The following is a 19,383-nucleotide window of genomic DNA, read 5'->3' on the forward strand; positions in this document are numbered from 1 at the left end:
GTGAGCATCTGCAGCTCCCACTTAATCCCAAATATTGGGCTTTTGGAGACCAGCTTTCCACATCCAGGCCAGGGAGATGTCAGCTACAAATCATGAGTGAGAAATTGAGACCTCCAAGGTTCAGATCCCTTTTCTAATCTGGGGTTGGTTTTGGTAAGGGAGAAAGTGGTGTGGAAATTCACAGTTAATTCAGGAGGTGATTTAGGGAAAGACTTTAAGGACTCAAGGACATCCTTACCTAGTACGCTGGGACATGGGAGCAGCAGGAGGTGGTTCAGCTAAAATCAGCATCACAGAGCAGCAAGTCCTTGTCCTGCTTGGTCACCATGGAGGTGGGATGTTCTGGGGGGTCTTCCCAAAGTACATGCAGTTTTTGGATAAGATTACACAAGTTTGGTCACAGACCCTCCCTCCCTCTCTCTTCCCTTCAGTGTTCCAAGGTGACACAAATCCCAAGAGAACCTGGTGGGAACCACTTACATCTTAACCCTCTCTGCCCAGCATCACTTTAAGTTAAAAACAATTTTAGGAGAAGATTATAAATCTCTAGATCCAGGTTTGGTGCAATCCCTCCCTGTGACAGTGAGGAAGATGAGAGTAATCCCAGCGCTTGGGTTTATCCTCTCTCTTTGGAGGCCATCCCACAGCGGTTATTTTGGGAGCTTGGGGTTTTTTTTTTAGTCAGATTTCTTTCTTGTGTGTTGCCTTTGCTCCTGTGAGGTCCCGTCCCTGAAGAGATAGAAGTGCCCATGGAAGGGGGGAAGCTCCAGTGTCATTCCCGGACATGCTTACGCTACAATTTTAGGGGGATTTACGCCTTGTTTATGGAAAGAGCAGCTTTGCTTTAAATTGAGAGTGCCCTGGGTTGGGAAATGCTGCTTACCCTGGAGGTGGTGTCGCCTTGCCAGCTCTGTCCCTATCTGGGGGACCCTCGGAGGCTGCTGTTCCCACCTGACACAGGGACAGGGATAGGTCTCCCCAGGTTTAACACCAGCCCTCAGCACCAAACATGCGAGAGCCACAGCCTTCAGCTGAGACCGGAGCAAAAAAACAGAGAAAGTTGCTTATTCCATGAATTCCCATTGGAGTGGGAACAGCAGAAACCCAGGCTGCCCTCACAGACCTGGCCTGGGGAGAATCCCAGTGCTGCCAGAGCAAAGCAGCCCAGCCTTTCCATAACCTCCGGGCAGCTGGGGAAAGGGAGGTTGTCTCGAATTGCCCACCCCAAAAATCCCAACTTTTCCACGAATCCGGGCAGAAAGAGCCGCCACAGCTGAGGGGGGAAGCACATTCATCATTTATTGACGGTGCCCAGGACGGGCTGCGGTAGCCTGCGGGAATATCGCGGCACACACCACGCGGAGGGAGACGTCGGGTGCCTGAGGGGGGAAAAAGCCTTTTTTTGTCGGGAGGCAGGGAAAGGCTCCTGCCCCTGCCAAAACCCTGGGAGCAGGGCAAGCGCCAGCGTCGTGCCGCGACACCCGGCGTGTCTCAGCGCGGAGCGGTCGTGTGGCTGCCGTCCCACCGGGAATTCAGTGCCCCAGGGCTGGCGTGGATGGGGACGGCGGCGGGGCCGGAGCGCGGGAGCCGTGAGGGGAAGGGCCCCGCCGCTGCTGCGCCTCCCGCCGCGGCCGCGCCGCCGCTGCCCTGCTGGCGGCATTCCTGCGGGGTTCGTGGGAGGGAGGGAAGAAACGGAAAGAAGGAAGAGGTGAGGAGGAAGGCATCGCCCCGCCAGGGCGTTGGAGATGCCGCTTTGTCCCGCGTACCTCTGCGTCAGCCTGTGGATGACCAGCTGGATCCAGGGCGCCTCGGGGGCCACGCACACCCTCTTGTTTTTCTTCAGGGTGAGGCTGCAAGGCCACAAGACCCCTCAGCCCCCTCGCACGCCCCTTCCCCAAAGCTTTTCCAACCGACAGAGGAAACTCCCCAGCACGGATATGAGCACACCTTGGACAGCAGGGAGGTGGGATTTTTGGGCCGTGACCCAAAAGAGCCACACTGAAGGGAACCCCCTTTAAAACAGGCAGCGGCGGCCCTGCGCCTTGCAAGAGCCACCCCGACATTTGGGAGCTTCAGAGAGGACGCAAGCAGCCACAACTCGCAGGAATTGCTTCCCAGACTTTCCACTTACATGATCTCCTTCCTCCGGCAGTGCAGACCAGGCGGCGCGACGTCAATGGTGAGGATCAGTCCCAAGTTGATAACCTGGGCGGTCGATTTGATGCACTTGCACCTCATGTTGGTCAGCAGGCTCTCCAGCGACAGACCTGCGCCCCAGAGCAGCCCACACCAGCTCTCAGCCCCCCGAAGGGGAGGCAGATGGGGGGGACATCCCACTCCCCATTATCCCATCCCAGACACTCATGGGGTCACTTGCAGGGACGGGCTGGTGTTAATGGGGTCTGCAGCAAGGCTAATCCCTCCCAGCACAGCCTCTTTTCTTGTGCGTGGAGGGCGTTTAGCGGCAGGGTTTGAAAACTTAACCAATATTTTATGAATTAAACCCACTGCCCACCCACCAAGCACTCATGTTTCACAGGGGTTTGGAAGAGAAGCAACTTAAACCCATGAAACAAATCCCCCAGTCCCAGGCATCCCCCTCCAGCTTAACCACAGGATTTAAAAGATAAACTCAAGCTCAAAGGCAGGCGAGAGACAAATTTGAAAGATAAGCTCAAAGACAGGCAAGAAACAAATTTGAAAGCTTAGCAGAGCCCACACTCAGCCCCATCTGGGACACCCAGTGCCACTATCCAGGTATTTGGAGAGGGACACAGACATCCCAAAGCCACTCACTGCCCCCAGGCACCAAGTTGCTCAGGAGCAGGAGCAGGGCCAGCGCTGCCAGGAGCAGCCTCATCCTTGCTGCCCACCCCGAGCCAACGCAGGGGCTGCCTTATAGCCAGCCCTGAGGGGATTTCACAGGCTGGGAAGGGCCTGAGAGGGAGGAAAAAGGAGATGCCCCCATGCTTCAACTTCCCTGCCTTCGCTTCCCCCCATCACACGTGGCCCATGAAAAAGGCGGAAACCGCCACGGCCGCCTCCTAAAACCTCCTGCTCGCCCCATGTTTTTGGGGAAAGGCTGGTGCCCCCATGCCCCTGCTGCCCCCTGAGCACCCCGCGCCCCCAGAATGCCACAGGAAGGGATGCAAGGGACGGTAACCTCGGGCTGCCACCTTTATTGGGCCTGTTGGGTTGTGCTCAGAAAGGACCCCCAGCGCATGGCCACGGGGTGGGAGGGGAGGGAGACAGGGACTGGCATGGTCAAGGGTTTAAAGGCATAAAATGTCGAGGGAAAAGGGTCTCAGGGGATCAGGCGGGAGGACGCTCCCCCTCTGGACTGGGGTAAAGTGGCAGCAGGATGGGGAGGGGGGGCAGTTCTGGGTCCAGCACATCTGGCCATCCCTCCCGTGGCAGCTTCCTCAGCGGGGACGCTCTTTCTTCCTCCTACCAAAAGCAGAAGGCGAAAGGAACGTGTGAAGACAGGTCCCCACGGGATGCCCCTGGTCCTGCCAGGAGCCCTGTGTGCTCAGGGGGAGTGGAGGGGAGGTCTTACAGCTGAGGGAGGTACTGCAAGAGTTTCTTCACCCAAGGGGTGTCAGGATCCAGGCAGACCGTCTGCAGGGATTTCAGCTTAATCCTAGAAAACACACAGGCTTTCAGCACCGTCACTTCCCCCTCCTGCAGTGGAGGGGTTTCAAGCCGCCGAGCCCCCCACCCTTCTCATAAAAATGAGCGTGACACTGAAGTAATTCAGGGAATATGGGGGGACTGGGAGGCTCACATAACCCCCGGGACGCACTTACACCACCTCGAGGCGCTGGCAGCTGCTCCCCACGGGCCGGACCTCGATGCTGTGGTATTTCTCCGGGGGGATGAAGGCTCTGGTGGTTTTGCGGCAGCGGCAGCTCAGGTTGCCATTGGCTTCTAGGAGAGCTGGAGGGGCACGCGGCCGCGGCTCACCCATCGCCCAAAATCCCACTGCCATCCCCAAAGCCCTTCCTGTGCAACGCGTGTGCCCCCACATCTCACCGGGATCACCTGCTTTAAACCCTGGAGGCGGCAGGATAACATCCCCGAAAGACTCACACCCCCCCCCAAGGCCACCCGAGGGGAACCTCACCTGCGTCCCCGGGGCGGTGGGTCACCAGCAGCACCGCCAGCAGCAGGGCCGCCCACGCAGCCATGCCGGCCCCACCCTGGCACCGGAAGCGTCTCCCTATTTGAGCCGGAAAATAGGAGAAGTGAGGCGGCACGGGCGGCCCCGGGGTCGGGGTGGTTTTCGCCCGTCCCGCTCTGTGCTGACAGAGCTCGCTGAGCTTGCAAGTGCTGCCGGTCAAACGCGGCTCAGGGCTTGGCAGGGGGCCAGGCTTCCCGAAACTGGCTCCCTTTTTCCCTTCCTAGAATGCCGGGTCTTGTGAAGAGATCAGTTATTTCCCCCAAGTTTGTTCTTAGCCCACACAGCCCCACAAGCCCAGAGGTTTCTCTGTCCTGCACGATCTGATATTACTGTTTTCTCCCACAGCCACGTTGTCCCCCTACAAGGCGCAGCCCAGCAGAGCTCTGGTGACATTTGCTTTTGGTCTTTTCCCCCAGAACTGCCACGTGACCTCACACCCATTCCCTTTGGGCCTGGATTGATTTTTAAAGCCTTACAGCCGCCTGCAAACCCCAGCCCCATGGCAAACACCAGCACTTGGATGTGGGATGCATTGGCTGGATCCAGCTCCGTGCCAGGAACATCGTGGCCTCCAATCAGGACTCAGAGAAACAACAGGTTAGGATGGGAAGGACCCTCAACAAGGGGAAATAGTTTTACACTGACAGAGGGCAAGGTTAGATGGTATTTTGGGAAGAAGATCTTCCCTGTGAGGGTGGTGAGGCCCTGGCACAGGTTGCCCAGAGAAGCTGTGGCTGCCCCATCCCTGGAAGCGTTCAAGGCCAGCTTGGACCGGGCTTGGAGCAACCTGGGATAGTGGAAGGTGTCCCTGCCCATGGCAGGGGTATGGAAGGAGATGGTCTTTAAGGTCCCTTCCAACCCAAACTGTCCTATGATTCTATGTCCTATATTACTTCAAAGCTAGGAGATCCAGGGAAATACAACAGCAGGAAAAATCCTGAATTTTATTGGACTTGAGCTCTCGGGACAGGACACGCCACGCCATGCCACACAAACCCCAGACACACACTCTGTCGCTGAGCACTTTGCACAGGAAGAGTCACAAAGTCATTCCTAAAGAAGCAGGAGCAGCCCCTCACAGAGAACTGGCTTCACAGTCCACGGGCAAGTAAATAATTGAAGGATTCAGACTCACACTGATCCAGGGACCAAATGCAGGGGGATACACCCCCACAAACCCACCACGGGGCTGGGGCCAGCAGTGAGCCACCCTCCCTACAGGCACTGCCAGCGGAGCCGGACACGGGCGCTTCAGGAGGGGGGGAAGCGAGGGCAAAGTGAGGAGCAGCCAGGTCTGCACACCCGGGCATCGTTCACCAGCCCGTCTCGGGGCTCTGGGCATCAACTTCCTTAGCAGGAAACTTATTTTTTCTTCCTGCGAAAAGCAGAAGGAGGAGAAATGTGTAAATGCCGAGAAAAGCGGGTCCTGGGGGGAGGAAGCCTCTGCCCCAAGCGAAGGAAGTCACTGCGATTTCCCCAGGGTGGGAATCACTCGCTGGGACAGCCACAAACCCGGCAGGGGCACGGAGTGGGGCGGTTTCCCAGCCCAGCACTGATGCACTGCTGCACCTGCAACGAGCCAACCCTGCTCCTGCCATTGCTCCCCACCTTTTTTTTTTCCTCTAAAATGTTTTTGGAGATGCAGCACTGTGCATATAAGCCAGGGAGAGCATGACCCGTGGACGGGTCGTGTGGAACTTGCACAGCAAAGAGTTGCCCCTCACTGCCTTGGGAGCGGGTCCCTTGGCCACCAGCAGCCCCCCAAGAGCCCCCCAGATCCACAAGCGCTTCTCAGGAGTGCAGATGTGCTGGAATGCTGTCCAAGGCCACCTGAGCCAAAGGGGTTTCCGTCAAAGCAACTCACGTGCCAGCGATACGCTTCAGCAGCTTCTTTACCCAAGGGGCTTCGGGATTCACACACACCTTCCCTGCAGCTCTTAATTTAATTCTGAAACGCAAGGAGAGCTCCTGAGCATTCCTGTCCCCTCCAAAGGCAGGGATTCGAACAGCCAGAGCTGATAGGCAAGAGTCAGCTTTCGCTCACAGTGCCAGAGAAAGCAGCCAGAGACAGAGGAAGCTACGGGATGGCCAGGAACAAGGAAAAGGCAACACATTCCCATACGGAGCAGAGACTTGAAGACCAAAGTATGGTTCAAACACAGTTTTTTTCTGGAGATTTACAAATGTATCAGTGCTGAGCAGTTAAAGAATTCTGGGAAAATTAGTTATGGCTCAGCATTTAAAGATGTGCTCTCTCTAAGCTGCAAACAACCCCCTCTCCAGCACGCTCCCTGCTAAGCACCAGCATGAGGAAATCTCACTTTCCCTGGCTGGAAACATTCCTTTGGGTCCTGTAGCAGGTCGCCTGGGGTGCATTTCCACATCTCATATTTCTCAGGGAGCAAGCCAGCAGCAGCTTTGGAAAGGTTTCCAGCAAGGCAGCGTGGAAGCAGGATGGCGGCAGAAGCACAGCACTTACATGATCTCCGTGCGCCTGCAGGTGCTGCCCACGGGCCTTATCTCAATGCTCTCATATTTCTTGGGACTGATGTAGTCCGAGGTTGTCTTGGCACACCTACAGCTCAGGTTCCCGTTCACCTCCAGGATGGCTGGGAGAGAGAGAGGGGGGCAACTTACAGACCCAAACCGCGCCATAAGAGATGCAGCAGCTCCGAGAGCCAAAGGAAGTTTCCCTTTCCATGTTTTCACTGACAGCACTGTAGGGACCACAGTAAGAAGCTGTGCCTCTGCCTCAGTTCTCTGCTCCCACACAGCTCCTGAAAGCTGAACCAGACCCTGGCAAAGGACGGTCACATTTCTCCCTCAGCTAAACAGGCAGGAAGATCCCAGTCTCCTCCAGTCCCTGGATGCGGGTGATGCCCACCCACAGCAGGGAGCTGACAGCAAAGCCACCCGGAGCTCACCTGCGTGGGCTGAGCGGGACATCACCAGCAGCAGCAGCAGCCACGGGAGCACAGGGGCTCCCATCCCTGTCCCAGCCAGCACTCGCATCCTTGCGGCAGGACCGGCCCCGGGGACGCTCTGAGGAGCCGGGCGCACAAACACCCCTATTTATTCGGGAGGGTCACACGCCGCCTCAGGCACAAGGTTCACACTTGAGCAGTCAACAGCCAGCCAGCAGAGCATGGAGAGGGGTGACATCATTTCTCGGCTGCTCCCACAGCCGCCTCAGGGGCTGAATTGACAACATTATTGATCGAGACCTGCCACTGGGACGAGGTGCAGATTTGGGTTCCCCACACCCTGTTTGTGTTGGGTCTGTGCTCATAACACCCTTCGCTCCCTTGAGCATTTACCCCTCAACCACACAAAAAAGCCCAGAACAAAACCAGAGCGCCAGCCCTGGCTGAGCAGGGGGAGTTTAATGCACTCAGACATTTACATATTTCTTTCTTAGGGCTGTATTTCCCCCACGCTATTTTTGCTGCCTCTTTCATCAGCAAAAACGCCTCACCGTGGAAAAATAATCAAGATCTCTGCTCTGTTCCCACTTAGATCCTTCAGATCTCATGCTTGGCTGGACTAGTAACACACCCAGGGTGGCCACAGCAGCATCCCATGTCCGTGGATGTCAATGGGACAGGGGCTGCCCTGAATAAAGTCTGCAAAGTCACCAGCCAGGAAGCCAAAGGGGAAGGGGACAGGCGAGGAGGAAGGAAGAGGGCACAAGAAAAGTGATGTGGTTCGTGTGATAATGTTGTAATTTGGAGCTTTCAAATTGCATCAGCATTTTATATAGTAACAAAATGGTACATTTAAAAAAAAAAAAAGAAAAAAAGAAAAAGAGTCTTCCACTCAAGCTACTCATCTCTCTCTGAAAACCTGGTTTTTCCTCTAAGTCCAAAAGTCTTGTGAAGACCTTGTTCAAGAGATCAAGGTCAAAAATAGATGATTGAGTTTAACTCCCTGTACACCAGGGTCATGGAGAGGCCAGGGAAAATTTCCACGGGCTATTCCCCAAGTCCTACAGAAGGAACAAGCACCTTGCTGTCACAGCAGTGAAAAAGGACATGGCCTTAAAACTGCTTTTTGTTCAGTCCTTTCAGATTTAAATTTCCTTGCAGAGAGTTATTAGAAGCCCAACCTAGGCCTGGTTTTGCTGGGTTGTGGAAGGGTTCTCTTGGAAAAAAAATGGTGGGGAAGGCAGCGATTCACTGGGAGAGATGACCAGTCACCCCTTCCTAGATGCCAGGAATTCAGAAGAGGGGCCCTCACATATCGATCTGTGGCCTCATCCAGGCCAGCATCAACACGTACAAAACATCCTCACAGCTTCTCTATTTCCTGCAGCAGCTGCACCACCTTCGCAGGCAAGACTTTTATTTCAGTCATTTTTTATCTTACTTTTATTAGACTTTTATCGAATTTTTTACACCTGTTGAATCCTTCCCCCGGCATCTAAATCACAGCCAAAATTTTTCAGCCCGTTCCTCCCTTCCCCACAACTCACCCAGGGCTCCTTGCAGGAGAAAAAAAAAAACAAAACTATGGGGTTTTTGTGTTTTAAATTTCCCCCCAAAAACCCCAACCGCAGTGAATCTTCACTGCTGCGGTTTGTGGTCCTGTACCTGCTTCAAAGATAAAGATGCCTCCTACCGAAACCTGAAACCCACACCTCTTTCAGCCTCAGTGTGAGAGCACCAGAATAAGCCAAAACCTAACGAAATCAGTCCAAAATTAGGTTGGTTGAGCAACCTGTAGAGCTTTCTGTCACGTACTGTCTTCAAGCCAAGGTGAACAGACTTGCTGGTGATGCAGCGTGGGGACAAAAATCTCGGTTTGGGCTCATTTTTGGTGACAGCAGAGCAGTGACACCTCTGCAAGCAGGTGAGAAACCTGCTACAGCCATTTTTAAAACCATTTGGTCTGCTTGAGGGCCAAACAGGGAATACAGTGCAAGGGAGCTTTCAAAGAGATGGGATAAGGCAGAAGGATAAAGGCTCCAAGCGGGAACCAGAGGAACTAAGGATAGTTTTGAGAACTGCCAATGTGACATTCCTGCCTCCCCAGTCAATCCTGAACCAAAGGAGCTCTGTGGAGCAGCTTTCCGTGGCAGGGACAGCTGCAGTAGGTGTTGAGCAGCATGTCAGCACGAGCCCTGGAGCAGTTTTTGGGACATCCCGGCCGCCTACCCCAGAGATGCAAATGGCACCGAGCGAGCCCAGGAGAAAAGCCCCGGACTGCTGTGCCAACTTGCACTAGAAAAGCACCGTGGGGAGCACCCCGGCGCCCCACAGCCCTGCTGAGCTCTCGCTCTGTTTCTGACCCGAGTCAATCCGAAACGCCGAGCCGAGGAGCGGCGTTATCCTTCCGAGGCACACCGGGAGAGCCAAAAGCACCGTGCACCGCCTGGCACGGATGAGGTGAGGCAGGAGGGAGACCCGAGGGCTTTCCCAGAAAGTGCCACCGAGGCCGTGGGCCCTGGTTTCCTTCCCACACATTTGCATGTGGGCGCAGGAACCGGTCTAGACGCCGCAGGTGCCGCGGAGCGCCCGGGCACCGTTGGAGATTTGCATCGCGGTGACGGCGACGGCTCAACCCCTTGCTATGGGAGCAACGGGATGGTGAGGGACACGGAGTCAGGCTGAGACAGGAGGGAGCCAATGGACAGCAAGCGGGTGCACTGTGAGCCAGCAGTGCCTGTTGATGGGGCCTTGCTGCTCTCCCTGCATAGTCAGAGCCACTTCAACCTGGAGTTCTCCGCGTCTCCGGCAGCCAGGAGGAACGGCTCTGGCTTTTAGCACTTCCTTCTCAGAGTAGTCAAGAAGCCATCCAGGTCTACTCACAGTGGCTTAACATGCTCCTGGAAACTCCTCCAGCTACATCTTGCTTCACAAGATAGGAAGTTGCCACCCCCAACAACCCCCAGCAGCACCTTTCCCTGGAATACCAAGAGGATGCAGCAAGCCTGCGACTGGAAAAAGGAATTAGACCCTGGGACTACCAGGATACGGAAGGAGTTACATGAGCTTTCACAGTCAGACCTCTCGGCGCATGACAAGGACCAAAGAGATACCAAAGTGCCACAAATACAACAGGGATGGTCCGCAGGTTCATCTCCCCTCCACGCTCCAGAGTGAGCAGCCCCCTGAAGGCATGTTCTGATTTCTGGAGCCGAATTATATCCTATTTGGGCAACCTGTTTAGGCATCAATCTCCCAGGAGTGTTATGGCAGAGTCTCCTCCCCTTCTCCTCGGAGTCTGACATCTTGATAAATGCAGCTACAAGTTTGGTTAAACATTTTCTGTTTTTCCAGTTATTAGTGGTTTCCACTTTAGTTGAGCCCATAATTAAGCTGCCTCCACATTACTTGGCTTGCAGAATAACCCAGACTCATTTTTTTCACTCATGTCCACTTAAAATGCTTCGAGGCCTTTCCTTATCCTCTTTTTGCCAGGTGCCTCCCCACTTGTTTTTTCCTCGGGGAAGATGCTTTCCCCACATTTCACCCACAAGCCACCACAGGAGTAGCTGTATTTAGAAAAGCCCCAAGCCAAGAGCGACTGTTCTCCAGCAGAGAGTAGAAGTGCACATGGTAAGGCGGGGAAATCCAGGTCTGCACTGAGAAGGAAGCTGCAATACTGATGTCTTCTGGGGAAATGAGCAGCCCTCCCACCCCTTGGAAAGCCCCTTCTCAAGCTTTCCTCTTGAACCCAGCACCCCTTGAATCAGCACTTTGGACACCAGAGCCTTGTGCCCGGAGATGCTCTCAAAGGAGATGGAGAAACCTGAGCCCAGCTTCTGCTAAGGACAGAAGTCTCAGCAGGAATTGATACTGAAAGGAGCTGTCTTGGGCTAAAATAATGCAGTTCACGTTTGGGGGGTATGAAAGGAAGGCGGGTCAAGCACACAAGTCATGCTTCATGATGGAAGGTCAGCAAGCTCTGGCCTGCCGGGTGGAAATGGGGAGGGAGATGAAAGGGCAGCACTCGGAGAGAAGAAAGGCTTCGGGAGACACGTGAAAGTGAAACCAAGAAGCACAAAGCCATAAAACCCATGAAATCTGCTTTGATCTTTCCTCAGCTTTTATCTCACTTGTCACTCACGACACACACCCTGGAAACTAATAAGGCCTAAATTAGAGTCAAATCTGCCGCAGGGCACAGCCGGGGGCTGGATCCAGAATGTCCCTGCAGCTCTTCGGGCATCTCCCCTCCCTTCCATACCCCCACCCTGCCAGCCCTTCACAGGCACTCACTAGAGCATCTCCTGGCTTGAGGTTTTGTTGTGCGAGAAAGGTTTTCCATCCCAAACCCGAAGCTCCCCGCCGCTGCTAATCCACTGAAATGGAAAAGGGGGGGAAAAGCCGTTTTTACCTAACAGACTCATTTTTCAGGGGTGAGCAACAAGAAAGTTGACCTAGCGAGTGCAGCTCGGAGCGGAGGCCACTAGAGAGCAGCAGACACCAGTGTTGCTGATGGCAGCCGAGCAAGGGAAAACGGGACGGGAAAGGAGACTTCCAGACGGCCCGGGATCTGCCCAAGTGTCCAGCTGGTCGGTAAAGGATCACAATCCGCCGTGAGCGAGTGCACAGAAAAAAAGTTAAATCCTTGCAGGTGTTACATGTACCTGCTCTCATCACAAAGGGGGGGGTTCCCTGAAAAGGCGGCTTCCAGAAGTGTTTCTGAACCACCAGCTTTGAGTTTTACCCCCAGCCTGTCATTTCTGCTCACGGCTTTACGCCAGAGCGCACAAAGGGTGGGGTGCCCAAGGAACGGCTGTGGAGATGGGATGCAGCCAAGAAGGACCAAGTGGCTGGGTGTTGGGATGGGAATGAACAGGGGAAACTCAGACCTGGGGAAGGAAAGGGAAGGGAAGGCAGGAGATGAGATGAAAGTAGGGCTTCCTCCTCTCCCAAAACGCACAGGTTGGTGCTCTTTGCTCAATTCCCAGGCAAGAGCAGTAGCAGAACTGGCTCGTCTTGATGTTCTGCAGCAAAGCAGAGTTCAGGGGAGGTTTTTGGGTGGGGAGAGGCACAGAGGCATCCTGGAAATCTAGAAATGCAGGTTAGACCCTGCAGACCCTGCAGCAATGTAAAGGGACCTTCGTCTGAGGGAGGATGGAGGAAGATGCTGCACGGATCACCCTGAAAGAGGAGGAGGAGAGGGAGATGCCTTCTTTCTCCTGCATGGCTGGGGGACTGGATGAAGCCAACACCACGCCCGTTTTTCCAACTCCAGAGATTGCCAGAGGCATGAAGATGCAATGCCTTTTTAGCATGTGTCCCCTGGCTCTATTCCCAGCTAGAAAGCTGGGAGGTTAAGTAATCTTAAACTGAGACAGGAGCCTTACTGTTCAAGCTGCACACCTGGAAGCAGCTGGAAGCTGTTAGTGTCACAGGAAGCCAGCATGCCAGTCGGGAAACCAAATGGCTGGGGCTTCCCACTGGGAGCAGCTGGAGAACTGGGGAGCAGGCTGCCTGTCTCCATCGCTCCTGCAATCTCACAGTGTTCCTGGGAGAGCACACATTTGGGATCTCTTGAATCCCAAAGAGGAGCCATGGTGGGATCCAAGTTTAAGGGAGCTCAAGGCAAACATCTTCCCTAATTTCTCCTGGGTTTCTGCTTGTAAGGGAGTTTTGCATCCCATAGAGATGCTTCCCCCAGGACACTGTTGGATGCTTGTTTGCTGAAAGGCAACTCGGGGGCAGCCTGCAGTGCCACAATTCCAGGGAGGAAAGGTGAAGGAGGGAAAGACTGTGGAATGGGGCAGCATTTTCCCCAGGCTTTGGGCAAACTGTTCCCCAGGAAGCATCTAGCCCTGGGGACTGATATAACTGTCAGACAGGCTGGTTGTGTCCAAGCCTGGCTTTTCCTGTCTGGTACAGCTGGTTATCATTCCAGCTGGAGGGGAGCGATACTGGGAAAGCCACCCCGTGGGACTGGAGGGCATTCGGCTGCTCCCCGGAGAGCTACTCCCCAGCTTTGCAGGGAGTGTGGATAAAATGCATTTCCAGGCCAAACATCTTCAGAAACTGGGATTTTTAATACTTGGGAAATATCAGCCAACACAAACTAATGCTTTAAGTCCACCCCACTGCTTCAGCACTCATCCAGGGTTGGGAGGCAACTGCAAGGGACCCTCCCCAGTTTGCTTTGTCATGCTAAAGGAAACGATGTTTATCTGCCCCAAACTCACAGGCATGGGACTGAGAGACCAACAGCAACACAAGAACGTGATTCACAGCACATTTTCAGCAAGCCCTGCCTCACCCACAGTGTTTTCTGTGCTGTTGAATCAGCCTGTGGAAGTGTTTAAAGGTCACAGTGCTAAATGCCATCAAAGTATTTTTGCTACTCCAACTGTATCAGCCCCAGGATTGTGCCTGCCCTGCTTCAGGCAAGGAGAGGAAAGCTGCTGCATCCTGATGCCTCAGGATATTTGATGATGTGCAGGAGGTCACACAGTCCCTGTCCCATCTCTCACATAGCTCCAAGGTGAGGCAGCCGTGTACCGGGTCCAGTCACACCTCTGTGTCACCTCCCACCTCCTCACAGGTAATGCCGCAGCTATTTGCCCTACCCAGCTGATATTTCCTCAGTTTCTGAGCTATTTTCTGAATTGCTCGAGCTATCAGGGTGTTTGCACAAACAGCAGCACACTCACACCCTCCCTCCCCAGCCTCTCCTAAGGTTAGTCACCGTCCTGCCTAACCCCAGACTAACCCGCAGGCAGGGAGCCCACGTTTCTACCACACCCACGGAAAAAACCTTCTTTGGAGGTGCACGTAACCACACACAGTAAGTTCCTGCATTTCAGGGTCACAACAGAAGCCCCACAGCAGCCATTTACACATTGAATCACAGAATGGTTTGGGTTGGTAAGGGACCTTAAAGCTCATCCAGTCCCACCCCCTGCCATGGGCAGGGACACCTTCCAATAGACCAGGTTGCTCCAAGCCCCGTCCAAGCTGGCCTTGGACACTCCCAGGGATGGGGCAGCCACCAACTTCAAGTTACAAGTACTTAAAATAGGAGTAAAAACACTGTCCTAACCCCAAACCTGTGTTCTGTACACAGTATTTTCACTGAGGAAGACAGGCTGGTTGAAAGACAATGGGAAAGCTTTGTGTGGAAAAAGTAGAATCCTGACTCTGCTCCTTCCTGCACTCATTCTCTCTTTATTCCTCTACTTCCAACATGACAAGACTGGTCAGGTAAACATAATCATACTCCTCTCTCCAGAAAGCACAAACAAGCAAAATCATACCCCTCTCCCCAAAAAGACCAACCCAGAAGAAACAAGGCACAAGCAACCCCAAAAGGCTGCTGCTGCAGGTTCACGGCAGGGTAACAGCTGCTCTCCCCATTTCAACTGCATTAGAGGAAACAGGCTCTTCCCTTAAGACCATCTTTTCAACCACTTAGAAAACTGCTGTGTTGGCACAGAACTCTCCATCCAACAAAGAGTAAATTTCAACTCAACTGCTTCCAAGACAAGTTGCACTGACACCAGGTATTATGACAACACTTAGACAAGAGAAAGGCTCCCCACTGTGCAGAGACTTCTACTTGCATCTGAAAGGAGGTGAGGACAAGGCACATTTCTGTGAGCAAACAAGTTCCTGTTCCAGTTCAATAGGAGCCACCAGCATAAACTACTAGTAAAACAACTGGTAAAGCTGTGTGTGCTTTCATATGGGAGTCTGACTGCTGGAGGAGCAACGAAGCGAGAGCCCTGGCACCTCTGCAGCCAAACTGTGCTTCACAGTCTGCTAAGAGACGTGGCACTGGCTCTCCTACCGTGAGCAGGAAGCTGCAAAGGAGTCTCTACACCTGGGCTCAGCTAGGAAATACCCAATTCCCTGCAAAGCATTCCCACCTAGGAAGGCTGAGTGAGAGGGCAGCTTGTTTGGGTGCCTTCCTCAGCTGCCTCCTGATGGGCAGCAGGGGGAGATGGGAAGAAGAGAAATTAATGACGTTTTACCCTCTGAGTCCTTTCCTAAAGGCTTCTGCCACCCCCTCTCAAATGTCTTGGTAAAATCACCAAATCACTGCTGCTTGCACAGGCACAGGAGTTCCCTGTCATTCATGTCCTGCTGCTCTCTCCCCACTTTGCAAGCAAAGCTTTTCAGCACGTGCCAATCCCTCAAGTCAGAAAGTAGCTTTACATTAAATTTGTGCCCAAGGAGCCAAAAAATCCAGGATTAACAGGCTCTCCTCTTTCCTTTCATTCTGCTTACACACTTCCAGTGACCCATTTTACACAGCCCTGAGGGCTGGAGGGGCTCTGCAGCCAGACTTTTCCTGCTTGTTCGTATTCTCACACAGATGCAGGGCTGAGCTTGTTTTCCCCTAACCATGATAAAGAGGATGCAGGGTAGTTTCTGACTATTCCAGCTGCTTTGTGGCAGGTTATCTGGGACAGATGCAGTGAGAAACAGAGATAGGAGTTCAGAAAAGTGATTAAAACTGACAGAAGGCAATGAAAAAATTCCAACTGCCCTTATTCACACCTAGAGAAAGCTGTAGCAATGTCTTGCTAGGGAAAGCCCTCCTGTAGGATTAGCCCTGCTCACAGGTTCCTTCTCCAACAGGGGGCTGCCAGGCTCGGGTCACGTATCCTCCGTCCGCAGTGCAATAAATACCCCAGATAATGGTTTAAAACAATCCCCTGACAGGCTGCACGTAGAGGCTTGTGGAGCCTCGAGCACCCTGCAGGCTGCACTTGAAAACCTCTGTCCTGGACGATTTATCCATCAGGGAGGTTCTTTTCTTACCCTCACCTCGATCTCTTTATTTGCAGGTTGTTTCCACCTGTGGAAGTTTCCTTTCTGCTGGTGCTGTTGAACCTGAACCCCAGGAAGAGGCTGATTTCCATCCAGTCTACTACAAAACCCTTTCTCTCCACATCGACTGTCTTCCTGCAATTTCTTCTCTACATGAAAGCATTTCCCTGCCAATTCCCATGAATTCCACACAACCCCCCCCCCATTTCCTCTAACCTTTCTCTTGCCTCTCTACATTCCCACCCAGACCTATTGTCCCCCTCCATTAAAAAATAACAGACAGCCACAGCCTTTTTATATTTTATAGAATATCTGTGATCTTTGTAAGGCACTTCAGGCATTTTGAGAGTTTCAAAGCACTTGCAGGGATAATAATTGTCCTGTGTTCTTACCCAGAAGGGCATGGAAATGCTATCACGAGGTTCAAATAAGTCAGCACACTTAGATACCTTTCCAAATGAGTTTGGAATTTATTTTCAGGCCTTTAATGAGAAAATCATATACACAGAGTCTGACTTCTTTTCTCTGGCCTTGGTGGGGCAGGGAAACGAGTTCTCCTAAGCCCTCATTCCCTGGAAATTGTGTCCCAGCCTGGATCCTCCTCCCTGCACGTACAACCAGCATCACTAGGGAGCTTTAAAACTGCTTGTGGCTAAAGATAAAATGGTCAGAGATTCTCCATCTTACACTTCGTGATTCTTCCTTCTATCTGTCTCCTCACAACTTGCTGTTAAGACACAAGGTCTGGCCACTTACTGCTGGCTCAATCTACTGCAGGGTATTTCCACTTCTGAAATGGAAATTAGGAGACTGGCCCAGTATCCAAGTGAGGATTTGAATTTCAGACTTCCTGAAGTTCAGGAGCATTTCGACTTGGTTCTCTTTTAGCCCACAGTAAAACTTTGCCTTCTTGTTTCCAAAAACCTGTTACTAGAGATAAGAACTTGCTCGAGCAAACATTTGCAAAACTCAGGTGTTGATTAGATCTTTTATATCCGAAGTCTTCCCTCTGGGATAACCCTAAGGATGCACAAGACCTGAGTTTCAGAGCTCATAAATCTCCCTGACTCCTTTGGAAAGCAGAGGCAGACGGAGACGTTCAGCTGCTGGAAAAATCACGCTCTTTGCACACAGCAGGAAAAATGCTGCTCCAGTTGCACTGTCACACACTCTTGCTTACTAAAAACTAAGTCACTCCCCGCTCCCAGCTCAAGAAGTGATGCCAGAAGATATAAACCTGATCACAGAGCAACAATACTGAGCGATGGCCAGCGCTGGCTGAAGGGCCCCACAGGGTGCAGAGTCTGAGAGATGGGCCTGGAAAGATCTAAAGGAGGCAATAACATAAAAGCTTTGACCCCAGCGAAGCAGAAAATGATTTCTGGCCAGAGCCAGCATGGCTTTAACCCTCTGAGGACTCAAAGCTGTATAGAAAGAGTCCAGCCCTGTGACTTCAGGTGGACCTTTTGTTAAAGAGATGAACCCCAGGGGCATTCCGAAGGGAGGCTTCCATGGCAACTGTGGGAAAAACCCGTTAAATAGAGCAGGAGAGTTGGCAAATTCTCCATTACACAAAGTCTCTTCCAACAACTGTGGCAGTACTGAAAACCTTTCAGATAAACCCCGATTAAAATGTACATCAGCACAGGCAGCACAGTGTAAATAGGAGTTTATTTAACAGTCAAGCCTTCAGCTGCTTCCTACAGAAATCAGTCTGCAAGCCCTGGTTCCTCACGGGCCCTCACACATCCCACCTTTCCACAAGGGTTCAGCTGATTTATCCTTGACAACTGAGAACTTCAGCAAGGAGCTATTCCTGGCTTTGTTCTGCCCAGGGGGAGCAAAGGAAGCCAGAGGTTCTGGAACACACAGGAGGTCAGGGAGGAAGCGTGTGACAGAGGAAAGAGTTGCATTTGCCTTTCTAGGCCCAGGACAGAATTTCTCACCACACACTAATCCTTGACTTCACTGGGTGGGAAGGAAGCCAGAGCCAAGCGCTCTGGAAATCCCATCACAAGTGTTTCCTTCATTTAGATGTTTAATAGTGCTCACATCCCTGATGAAGATGTACTTGCTACAGCCAAAGAAAACCCCACCAGCACTCTTTGAAGGAGAAATTAAATGCTTCATTAATTCAAAAATGGTTCACATTGCAAATCAGAACCAGAACGTACAGGTCTAGAGGCAAGATTAGTAATAATTCATGAGCAAAACGCTATGTTTATGCAACACCAAGGATGAGATTTTAATTGCTTAATACTCTAATTGATTTCATTCAGTTGTTATGGCAACTTTCTCCTTTTAGTAGGTGCACTACAGCAGACACAGGCTCAGGCCACGAAGCACTGTAATGTGTGACGCTCCACAGCTGCACCACATTTTGAAATAAATAATTCTCATTGTCCACTGAGTATTTACTGACTCACATTTTGTTGGGCTTCAAAGGCCTGACAGCCACGTGGGATCATAAGAATAACTCATTCCCCTGTTAGTGCAAGCACAGAAATGGCCCGAGATCGTGAGGCAGCGCTGATGTTCAGATCAACTGTTTCCTTTACTCTGTGCTTCAGCCTTTCATGCTACAGTCAAGCACAGAGTGCTCCAAGCTCTGACAGGAACATCCTTCTTATTCCATCAGAAGAAAAGGGGGAGCTGTTAAAGACCAGGGTCTGAACACACTGACTGATTTATTCTGAGTGGTTTATTGCTCCGTGTCACTTGTTATATGTCATCAAGCGGTGGGGAAGTCAAGCTCCCTGTTTAAAAGGCCACTATCATTATTTAATTATGGAATGACAACTCGCCAGGAACAGAAATGGCTCCACGACTGATCCCCTGTGGCCCAGTCCAGCCACAGGAGAGCAGAAACCCATGTGAACCTTCAGCACTACACTTCCAGTAGGTTTGGAAGCACAGGGAATCACATCCCAGAAAACTGGGATGCAGCTGGGAGCTGTCCCGGGGGATGGCTTCCCCAGACAAGCATTCCCTCTCAGCCCCCTCCCACCTCAGTTATGAAAACGAGCACGTATCCCAACCCTGGAGCCTGCAAGCCTTCCAAGCCCCACCACGTGGTACCAGCAAGCCCCAAACAGCATTTAAAGCCGTGCACTCCTCTGCCATTAAAAACAGGCAAAACAACCCCCAAAATTCCCGTTCTCTGAAGGGAGCCAGGCAAACCCCCTTGGAGGGATCCACAGCCACCTGAGCCGGCAAAATCAAAGTGGAGCCTAAATTATCAAACCACATTATGAAACCTGAATTATCACCACAGAAGTGAACCTGACAACGCTCTTCCAAGCCAGGAAGAACTTAAAAGGGGCTGAATGGCACACCTTGAGCTTCATTAATCTCCCAGGCTGTGTAAACCCAGGGATATTGCCCACGGCTTCCTACCTTCCTCGAGCCCACCTACGCCACACGCGCGTTCCTGCCGGCTCCCGAGCGAGGCTG

The 19,383-nt window shown here is 52.5% G+C and overlaps 3 protein-coding genes across 3 annotated transcripts; all 3 read right to left on the reverse strand.

The window, feature by feature from the left end:
- Window positions 1–1,452: 1,452 nt before the first annotated feature.
- On the reverse strand, window positions 1,453–2,860 carry LOC113974945 (C-X-C motif chemokine 2-like). Its single transcript, XM_027698522.1, has 4 exons — window positions 2,797–2,860; window positions 2,132–2,267; window positions 1,767–1,850; window positions 1,453–1,662 (listed from the first exon to the last, which is right to left on the reverse strand). Exons 1-4 carry the CDS (start codon window positions 2,858–2,860, stop codon window positions 1,533–1,535), a joined length of 414 nt encoding a protein of 137 aa, XP_027554323.1. The 3' UTR covers window positions 1,453–1,532.
- Window positions 2,861–3,147: 287 nt separating this feature from the next.
- On the reverse strand, window positions 3,148–4,490 carry LOC113974944 (alveolar macrophage chemotactic factor-like). Its single transcript, XM_027698521.1, has 4 exons — window positions 4,124–4,490; window positions 3,807–3,936; window positions 3,557–3,640; window positions 3,148–3,447 (listed from the first exon to the last, which is right to left on the reverse strand). Exons 1-4 carry the CDS (start codon window positions 4,185–4,187, stop codon window positions 3,423–3,425), a joined length of 303 nt encoding a protein of 100 aa, XP_027554322.1. The 5' UTR covers window positions 4,188–4,490; the 3' UTR covers window positions 3,148–3,422.
- Window positions 4,491–6,040: 1,550 nt separating this feature from the next.
- LOC113974941 (interleukin-8-like) lies at window positions 6,041–7,192 on the reverse strand. The gene is made up of 3 exons (XM_027698517.1): window positions 7,105–7,192; window positions 6,660–6,789; window positions 6,041–6,128 (listed from the first exon to the last, which is right to left on the reverse strand). Exons 1-3 carry the CDS (start codon window positions 7,190–7,192, stop codon window positions 6,041–6,043), a joined length of 306 nt encoding a protein of 101 aa, XP_027554318.1.
- Window positions 7,193–19,383: the final 12,191 nt, after the last annotated feature.

The sequence above is a fragment of the Neopelma chrysocephalum genome, unplaced genomic scaffold (genome assembly GCF_003984885.1).
Source record: "Neopelma chrysocephalum unplaced genomic scaffold, ASM398488v2 Primary Assembly neopelma1_128, whole genome shotgun sequence".
NCBI classification, from domain to species: Eukaryota; Metazoa; Chordata; class Aves; order Passeriformes; family Pipridae; genus Neopelma; species Neopelma chrysocephalum.